Source organism: Chiloscyllium plagiosum, chromosome 20, assembly GCF_004010195.1.
Source record: "Chiloscyllium plagiosum isolate BGI_BamShark_2017 chromosome 20, ASM401019v2, whole genome shotgun sequence".
NCBI classification, from domain to species: domain Eukaryota; kingdom Metazoa; phylum Chordata; class Chondrichthyes; order Orectolobiformes; family Hemiscylliidae; genus Chiloscyllium; species Chiloscyllium plagiosum.
In genome coordinates this window covers 58,456,575-58,467,089 of record NC_057729.1, presented here as the reverse complement: position 1 = coordinate 58,467,089, position 10,515 = coordinate 58,456,575, and the positions used below count along the sequence as shown (strand labels likewise).

At 45.1% G+C, this 10,515-nt stretch overlaps 1 protein-coding gene across 9 annotated transcripts in view; it reads left to right on the top strand.

The window, feature by feature from the left end:
• LOC122560320 (potassium voltage-gated channel subfamily KQT member 2-like) overlaps positions 1-10,515 on the top strand; it is a 176,825-nt gene that overhangs the window by 102,358 nt on the left and 63,952 nt on the right. For all 9 annotated transcript variants that reach the window (XR_006314715.1, XR_006314714.1, XM_043710924.1 and 6 more), the window contains exons 2-3: positions 6,895-6,985; positions 8,717-8,843. Coding sequence is in view for 7 of the 9 variants with exons in the window: in XM_043710924.1 (XP_043566859.1) it covers positions 6,895-6,985; positions 8,717-8,843 (218 nt within the window). In the remaining 2 variants the exon portion in view is untranslated. The remainder of the gene's footprint in view (positions 1-6,894; positions 6,986-8,716; positions 8,844-10,515) is intronic.

The following is a 10,515-nucleotide window of genomic DNA, read 5'->3' as shown; positions in this document are numbered from 1 at the left end:
CCCCCCAACAGTATCCAAAGCGGTATACTTATTGTTGAGGGGAACGACCACAGGGGGTCCCTGCACTGCCTGCTTCCTCCCCTTCCCACCTCTAACTGTTACCCAGCTACCTCTGTTCTCTGGCGTAACTATGTCCCTGTAGCTTCTATCTATCACCCTCTCAGCCTCTCGAATAATCCTCAGTTCATCCAGCTCCAGTTCCCTAACGCGATCTGTGAGGAGCTGGAGCTGGCTGCACTTCCTGCAGGTGAAGTCGGCAGGAGCATCGGTGGTCACCCCTACCTCAAACATCCTGCAGGAGGAACATTCCACTGCCTGCGCTGCCATTACTCTACACTTAGTCTCCAAAACAAGAACACTAAGTATCTTACCTGTTCAGCCGACTGAGTCCTTTGTTTTAGGTTAGAGGAGGAGGGAGGGTGGGAGACACTACACGTGTAGTGTCTCGGGTTCCTTCACCACTCAAACTTCTTACCTTCCCAGAAGCCTATGTTGACGACTTCTGCTCCTAGTTGGATAAAAAAACACAAACTGCGAAAAGAAAAATGTTAATTTAAACTGGTCTCCGCTTACCTTCCGGCTCCCCTCTCTGTGCGCCCGCTGTAGCACTTTTTGCCTGTGTTTGACCCATATCCCTTTAAACCTTTCTTATCCATGTACCTGTCCAAATGTCTTTTAAATGTTGTGATTGTACCAGCCTCTGCCACTTCATCTGGCAGTTAGTTCCATATGTGCATCACCCTCTGAATGAAAAAGTTGACCCATTGGTCCCTTTCAAATCATTCCACTCTCACCATAAACTTAATCTCTCTAGTTTTGGACTCCCCCAACCTGGGGCAAAGATCTTTGCTATTCACTGTATTCATGCCCCTCATGATTTTATGAACTTCTCTAGGGTCAGCCCTCAGCCTCCGATGCTGCACAGATGTCCCAGCCACTCCCTATAACTCAAACCCTCCAGTCTCAGTAACATCCTTGTAAATCTTTTCTGCACCCTTTCAAGTTTAACAACATCCTGCTTATAACAGGGCGAACAGAATTGTATGCAATATTCCAAAAGTGGCCTGGACAGGGGATGGGATTTCTCCTGGTGTGGGTCAGTCCAGATCGAGAGAGAGAGAGTGTTCACAGATTTACAATGAGAAGAAGGGGTCACCCCTTCTGAGGGCAGTGTGTGATTGTGCAGCCTCGGGTTGGAGGTAGATGATGGACAGATTCTCACCCACCAGGGAAGTTGATGGGAATGTGTGATTCTAAATGCAATGAGTTTGGTCAAGCTCTTAAAGAACAGCACAGCAGCAGACGTGTGGCTGAATAGTCTCTTCTGAGTTGCTGTATCTGCGTGAGTGACAGTAATGATTATCCTCACGGTGATAAGCTGACAGGATAGTCCCTCCAAAAGCTCTGACCATTTCACCGAATGCCTCAACTAAATCCAGCATCTTCTTACAATTCTCCTCACCAACACTTCCCAAAGGATCCAGCACAAAGTGGTGATGGATACCTTGCTTTGCATGATCGACTCCATGTTTTCTCCTGTTGAAAGAGCATGTGGACCCACCTGTCAGTTCAAGGAATGGTATTTGCTTTAATTGGCTGTGATACAATCACTGAATGGTTACAGTGCAGAAAAAGGCCACTCGGCCTGTTGTGTCTGTACTGGCTCATTGAAGGAGTCAATAACCAAGTGCCACTTGACTGCCTTTGCTCCATGTCCCTGTGTCCTCTTTCTTTCCAAATAAAGATCCAATTTCTTCTTAACTGTCTCAATGGAACCTTGCTCCTACAGACTTTCAGGCACTGCATCCCAGATTCCAGATCTCTCTCTATCCCAGATTCCAGTCTCTCACTGCATCCCAGATTCCAGCCTCTCACCATTTCCCAGATTCCAGATCTCACCGCATCCCAGATTCCAGCCTCTCACCATTTCCCAGATTCCAGATCTCTCTCTATCCCAGATTCCAGCCTCTCACAGTATTCCCAGATTCCACCTTCCTGTTATGTTTTTCCATGTGTCACGATTGTTTCTTTTTCCCATACTTTGTTTCTGATCCTTCCTCTACTGGGGACAGTTTCCCCTGAGATACTCTGGATGCACCTGACCATATATAGCCTGATCAAAACCTCCTCTCAACTTATCCCATTCCAAGGAGAACAGCCATTACTTCTCCAGGCTGTTATCACACTTGAAATTCCTCATACCTGGAAGTATTTTAGTGAATCTTTCCTTCACTGTGTCCAATGTGATTGGGGGCAGGTATACCAATCACAGGATATTGGGCAATTGTAGAGCAGGATCAGTTGAGGTGTAGGGAATCATTTGATCTTGTTTTTCCATGATACCAACTCTCCTGCGTTATTATCACACCCTTCACTGACAACTGTAACCCTTGAGTTGTGGGTTCAAATCCAAATGCAGACTCTTGAGAAACAAGTCTTGGCTGAAACTACAGCGTAGTGCTTTGAGAATGCTGCATTGGCTGAGGTTCCATCTTTGAAAGGAGATGTTAAACACAGGAATAAAAACAGAAATTGTTGGAGAAACTCACAGCAAGCCTGGTAGCAGCTGTGGAGAGAGAAACAGAGTCTAGTAGACTCCTCTTAGGAACTATTCCGAGGAAGTGTCACTGGACTCAAAGAGTGAACTCTTTCTCTCTCCACTGCTGCTGCCAAACCTGCTAAGTTTCTCCAGCACTTTCTGTTTTTATTTCATATCTTCAGCATCTGCAGTATTTTGCTTTTGTGCTAAGACAAGTACCTGTCTGCCCTTGATGGTGGAGGGACCTGGTGTCTTGGACAAGATTTATCCCCCAGTGTCACTAAAGCAGATGAGCTGGTCATACATTTAATTGCTTTTTGGAGCTTGCTCTGTGGCTGCTACAGTTCCTACATTACCATAGTGACTCATTGTCTGTAAGACACTTTTAGCACATCCTTGGGTTGTGCAAGACCCTCTCCCATAAATAACTCTAATATTCTGGTCTGAGCGACTGGAGCTGCCCTCCTGTTTCGATTGTTTGTGGAATAAAGATTATTCCAATCCTCTCTGTGCATCACTGAATCACTCTCTCATCATTCTGTCAGACAATAATAATCCCTTTGAATGATTCCAGCTGGTGGCCATTGTTAACGCTGAACAAACGGAACAGTCTGGAAACGCGGAATAGGTTGGCTTGCAAATTAAATCGAAGATAGGCAATGCTATTAAAAAAAAGAATATAGCTAAGGCTTGCTCTTTCTGATTAACTTTAACAATTGAGTGATGAGATGAACTAGAGCGTGAGAGGAAACAAAGATGAGCTTGTTATAATGGTTGAACAGGTTGATTTAATCAGCCCTGTGCCTCCTTATGGTAACCAGTTTTAATTCCAGGAATGTCTGTTAATGGATCTGTCTGTCAGTAGATGGAACCTCCTAGGCTCAAAGCTGTGGATGGATTTGACTGTTCAAGTGGTAGACAGACAGACAGAACCTGCACAATATTGACTGGCACCAATCTATGGAAGCATGGGAGGAGATCATTCAATCCAGTTACGGGTGGAAAATGAGAACTGTTTGCTCTTCTAATCCCACCATCCAGTACCTGGTCTGTACACTTCCAGCTTACAAAGTCAGTGACCTTGACACTATCAATTCCTACCCACCCAGTACCTGTAGATGATCGCCTGGGACCATTCAGCTCCTGTCCCCGTCCAAGGCTGACTGGGTGCTACCTCCTTAGCTCTGAATCGGTTAATCCGGGGTTCCAGGCTTCCACCTGAAGTTAGGCACAAGAGTTGACTCTGACACTCTAATACAGTAGTGCGGGAGCAAAAGCAGAAATCGTTGGAAAAACTGACCAGGTTTGGGAGCATCTGTGGAGAGAAACCAATGCTGACATTTTGGGTTGGGTGACCCTTCCTCAGAACTGCAGGAGTGCCACATTGCTGGAGGGGCTGCCTTTCAGATGAGGGATTTATCTGAGGCCCTGTTTACCCTTTTGGGTGAATTCAATATATCCAAAGACAATATTTTGAAGATGAACAGGGGTTTAATCCTGAGTCAATACTAATCCCTCAAACAATCATTAAAGCAAATAGATTAATGGGAGCTTGCTGCACCCAGGTTACATTTCCCACCTATAACAATGGCTATAATTTAAGAATGATTCATTAACTGTGAAGTCGTTTGGGATATTTGGAGGATGTGACAGTTGCTATATAAATAGACTTGATTCCCTACAGTGTGGAAACAGACCCTTCGGCCCAGCAAGTCCACACTGACCCTCTGAAGTGTAACCCACCCAGACCCATTCTCCTAACATCTATTTACCTCTGACTAATGCACCTAACACTACGGGCAATTTAGCATGGCCAATTCACCCAACCTGCACATCTTTGGATTGTGGGAGGAAACCGGAGCATCCGAAAGAAACCCATGCAGACATGGGGAGAATGTGCAAACTCCACACAGACAGTTGCCTGAGGTGGGAACCAAACCCAGGTCCCTGTTGCTGTGGGGCAGCAGTGCTAACCACTGAGCTACCATACTGCTCACTCAAATGTCCATTCTTCCTACTCTTGAATCACCTCTAGAGTTCTCAAGGTGGTTGTCTGTCAGTTGATGCAGTTTTTATTCATTGGCCTTCCCACTGGAAATGAAATGATGTGAAGCTCTCCCCTATGTCATTGGGACTTTCCCCATGCTTCCTTGTGACACCATCACCTTCTCAGAAAAATAAGGTTTTGAGTTGTTCTCTGGCCGCGCACTGAGCTTTTGTGTCCTTCCGTCGCCTCCTGTAATAAAACCTGAAAATGCTGGTGAAACTCGGCAGGACCTGCAGAGAGAGAAATGGCTTCAAAACAGGAGAAACAACAAAGAAATCCCTGATCGTAGCAGGTCACATGGAGGTCACTGTTAAAAAGCACACAAACGACTTCATCAGGAAAGAAAGGGAATAAAAAACACAAAGGAAGATGCTGCCAAACCTTTTCAGAATACTAGTTTGACCCCGATGGAGGGGCTGAAGTATTGTGTTCAATTCTGCGCAGCACAACTTCAGGAGGATGTCAAGATTTTGGAAAAACAGCAGAGGAGATTGACTGGAGTGGAACATTGAGGGAGTTTCAATGATGTGGAGATTGGAGAAGCTGGGATTGCTCTCCCTCAAGCAGAGGGGAAAAGACATTTAATAAAAACTAATAGAACTGTGGATGCTGTAAATCAGAGACAAAAGCAGAAGTTGCTGGAAAACCTCAGCAGGTCTGGCAGCATCTGTGGAGAGAAAACAGAGTTAATGTTTCGGGTCCAGTGACCCTTTCACAGATATTTAATCAGTGCATTCAAAATCACAAAAGCTTTTTGCAGAAGAGATAGGGAGGAGCTGTCTCTAGTCACAGGACCTTTGATAACCAGAGGGACACCAGATTTAAAGTAATGAACTAAAGGAGGAGGTGGGGGTGAAAATAGGAATTTTGTTTCAGCAGTGAGTTGTCATGATCTAGACAAATTCAAGAGGAATTTTCAAAAGGAAGAATTGGAAAAATAGCAGAAGGGGAAAGATTTGCAGGCCGATGGGAAAAGATCAGGTGGGAGAGTGGGTCTAATTGGATAGCTCTTTCTTTGCATGGGTGTAACAGACTGAATAGCCTAAAATTGGAGTGAAGAGTCAGCCTGTCCAAGAGCAGAGCTTCAGGAACGTTTACCCAGAACAAAACTCCAGATTAAAGCCTGGAAAGGAAACAGTTAAAGGGAGTGTTGATCAAGATAAATAAAATGTGAAATAGGGTAGATAGAATATTACTTCAAGATGAACATAGAAATGGCTAACAATAATTTCCACCTGACATTTGATAAACCAGCTTCACTCCTAGAGTGATGAATGTTTGGAGTAATCAATCACGGAAGGCAATGCTTCAAGATTTTCAGGAAGACGCCTGCTGATGACATGGAGGGAGAGTTAATACATTCAAGAGCTGAATTTGAACAGCTCGAATGACCTTTGTAATCTCTTGTGTCCTTATAATTATAACAAGCGCGTGGAGTCTGGAGTGACAGTACACATTGATTTACAGGGAAGGGTGGGGACTGAAGCAAGATGGCTGAGTTCAAAGAGATGGTGATTTAAGATGAAAGAAGCAGATTAACAGAAGTGAATAAGAATGTGGAAAATAGGTGAAAAATGGACAAAGCAATGTGGCCGTGGAATTAGACTTTTAAGAAAACTGAGAATCAGAGAGGAAACAGTTTGGAAAGAAAGCTGTGACTCACACAGATCCAGATGTGAATTTGAAAAATGGTATTGTCATTGAAATATTTATTCAGTTGGTTTGACACAAAAGGTAAAAGCTTGCACTTTTCTGACTTTAGAATATTCTGAAGCTCTTCCAGCCAATGAAATACTTTGTAAGTCTGGTGACAGTGATATGAAGGCCAATATAAACATAGCAAGCTTCCACAAACAGCACTTGGCCAGATCTGATTGTTTTGGGGATGTGATGGAGCTTTATCTTACAATCACCCCTCTGCCACTGACAAACGTTTTCTCCCACTACAGTACTGCCTCGGTTTTCAAATTCTTATCACTGTTTTCAAATCCATCCATTGCCTTTTGCAATCTTTGTAAACTCTTACAGCCCCAGAGCCTTCTGCAGTCTCTGCGCTCCTCTAACTCTGGCCTCATGAGTTGCCTGATTTTCATTGCTCCGTCATCAGTAACCATGCTGTCAATGATCCAGACCCAGGACTCTCTCATGTCTTCCCTAAATTCTCTCTGCTCCTTGTTTCCTCCTTTACGTCATCCTAACATTTTAACTCAGGGCAATATGATACCCTCTGATTTCCAGCACAAAGTGTTTAAATGTTACCTCAGATAAATGGTTAATTCATTGTCATTTCTTCGCTTGTGTTTTGCAGTTTTTTACTAGTCTTCTCTTGTCTGGTGCTGTCAGTTTTCTCCACGATCAAGGACTATGAGCAGCGATCAGAAGGAGCTCTGTATATACTGGTGAGTAACGTCAACCATTAACCGTGCGGCTAATCAGAGCTGGTCCTGCGTAGATTCCAATGTCAGGTGGGGTGGAAGATACTGCTTGCTCTGATTAGGGAGCACAAGAAATCCAAAGATGTGCAGGTTAGGTTGGATTGGCCATGTTAAAAAGCACATAGTGTCCAGGAACAAGCAGGATGGGTGGATTATCCATGGGAAATGCAGGGTTATAGGGATAGGGTACGGGGGAGTGGGTCTGGGTGGGATACTCCCTGGAATGTCCATGTGGACTTGTTGGGCCAAATGGCCTGCTTCCACACTATAGGGTTTCTATGATTCTAAGAACTTTTAGTAGCAGGATGGAACCATCTTCAGAGAGGAGCCCCACCTTCGGGGGTAAGCTAATGGGGGTGTTTAAGATAGTTGAAGAGTTTGATTGGGTGGATGGAGAGATAAACGGTTTCCTGTGGCGAGAGTCCACACCAAGGGGAGCAGCGGTAAAATCTGAGCCAGGATGGTGAGAGGTGATGTTAGGAACCACTTTCTCATACACAGCTTGGAGTGGAAATCTGGGAATCTCTTCCTGAGAAGGAGGGTGTGGGTCAGCAAGAGCTTTCAATATTGCAGTCGGAGTGGCTCAGTGGTTAGCACTGCTGCCTCACAGCACCAGGGACCTGGGTTCGATTCCAGCCTTGGATAACTCTCTGTGTGGAGTTTGCACATTCTCCCCGTGTCTGTGTGGGTTTCCTCCGGGTGCTCCAGTTTCCTCAGAAGATCTAAAGATGTGCAGGTGGATTGGCTGTGCTAAATTGTCCAGGGATATGCAGTTTAGATGGGTTAGCCATGGGAAATGCAGGGTGACAGGGATAGGGGATGGATGGGATGCTGTTTGGAAAGTCGATGTGGGCTGAATGGCATGCTTCCACACTGTAGGGATTTTACCATTCTATCAAGGATATCGATCCAATCCTTGAGAACATGTGGATCAGAGCTGCCCAGAAATCCCTGTACTCCGAGGGGATGAATCAGCAGCTGACATCTCCTCACTGTCAGACTCTCACAATGTTTGAAAAATTTCTCAAAGACGTGAATACATTATATAAATGCAAGTCATGTCTTTTGTGTCATGGAGCCTCTCTCGCGCTCTCACTCTCTCATGTGGCTGGAAGATAGTTGAGGAGTGTAATTACTTAAGATTACTTACTGAACTGTTTACAGCACAAGAACAGGCCATTCAGCCCAATGAGTCTATCTCAGTGTTTATGCCTCAAAAGGGTTCTCAAGTCTACCTCATTAATCTTATACTGTCCTCTGATTCCTTTCTGCTTCATGTGTTAGTCTGGCTTCCCTTCAATGTATCAATATGTTTGGGTCCACCTGGAGCAGCTCCGAAATTCCATGTTGATTTCAAAGTGAGTAGCATACATTGAAAACTCCTTAGCTTTGGTCCCCAGACAAATAGTAACATCTTCCCTACATCTGTCTGATTAAAATTCCCTTCTAAATTTTACTCAACTACTCCTCAACTGGAGCCTGTTCACACTTTTCTGAGAACCATGACCCCTCAATCTTGGCCTTATCTTTGTCAATGGGTTCTTTCTATTACCTCCAAAAGGCTTTCTCAGAGCAAGAGTTCTAGTGCAGTCTAACCAAGATTCTGCCGATGTTCAGAAGAAAGGGCTTGAGTTCCCAGGTTCAGGGTGATCCGAGAATTGTTGTATCTCTCCACTCCGCCACCCTCCACTGCAGGAAATCGTGACGATCGTGGTGTTTGGTGTGGAGTATATGGTCCGAATTTGGTCTGCTGGCTGCTGCTGTCGGTACCGAGGATGGCGAGGGCGACTGAAGTTTGCACGGAAACCGTTCTGTGTGATCGGTGAGTGGATGAAGTTACTTACCCCTTTGCCCCTGAAGAATGCCACACAGGAAGATCCCGGGCTTGTTCCTTGGGTACTTGACTCTCATCCTCCCTTTGGGCCACAGGAATAATAAACCTGCTGGCTGTGGTTTCTATTCCGGTCACGATTGCTGAACGCTGCTGGGAAATGCAACTGGGAATGTTTCCCGATGAGGAGCAGTGTTCTGAGTTGTGAAGCCACACTTAGTCAAATGCCTTTCAGACTTTCTGAAAGGTAGACCAATTCCGCAGTTTTCATAATGATGTTATTGCTAACGACAGAATAGCAACAATAACAACAGGCCACATCCAGGGAGCAACAATAATAGGGGCTGTGTGGTTGCCACTGAATCTACTCTCTCACACACACTGTCTCTCTCATATACACACATTCATACACACACACTCTCACATACACATTCTCTCTCACATACACACACTCTCTCTCATACACTCACACACACTTTCTCTCTCATACCCACACTCTCATACACATGCACACTCTCTCACACACTCTCGCGCACGTTCTCTTCGTGCACGCTCTCTCTCGCGCACACACTCTCTCATATACACTCTCTCTCATGCACACACACACTCATACACACGCACACTCTCATGCACACTCTCATACATAATACATACACTCTCATATACACTCTCTCTCATACACGCTCTCTCTCTCATACACACTCTCTCTCATACACACTCTCTCTCATACACACTGTCTCATACATTACCTCTTACACACACACACTCGCTCTGTCTCTGTCTCACATAGATTCTCTCACACATGCTCATACACGCATGCGTACACACACACACACACACACGCTGAATGGAGTATGTAGAGTGTTTGTGTATGCAATCCATCTACCAGGCCCACTGTCGAGGGAAGGCCGCCAACATTCTCAAAGATCTATCCCACCCTGACAATGTTTTTCTAAAACCTCTACCATCGGGGAGAAGGTACAGAAGCCTGAACACACACATCGGCCATTTTGAAACTGTTTCTATCCTATTGTTGTGAGAATACTGAATGGACTCACAAACCCTTAACATTCGCCTGTACCTGTGTCTTTTGTTTTTGCTACTGTTTATCTATTACAGTCAAAGAGTCATAGAGATGTACAGCACGGAAACAGACCCTTCGGTCCAACCCGTCCATGCCGACCAGATATCCCAACCCAATCTAGTCCCACCTGCCAGCACTTGGCCCATATCCCTCTGAACCCTGTTGCAATTGTACCAGCCTCCACCACTTCCTTTGGCAGCTCATTCCATACATGTACCACCCTCTGAGTGAAAATTTGCCCCTTAGGTCTCTTTTATATCTTTCCCCTCTCACCCTAAACCTATGCCCTCTAGTTCTGGGCTCCCCAACCCCAGGGAAAATACTTTGTCTATTTATCCTATCCATGCCCCTCATGATCGTATAAACCTCTACAAGGTCACCCCTCAGCCTCTGATGTTTCAGGGAAAACAGCCCCAGCCTATTCAACCTCACCCTATAGCTCAAATCCTTCAACCCTGGCAACATCCTTGTAAATCTTTTCTGAACCCTTTCAAGTTTCAAAACATCTTTCCGATAGGAAGCAGACCAGAATTGCATACAATATTCCAACAGTGGCCTAACCAATGTCCTGTACAGCCT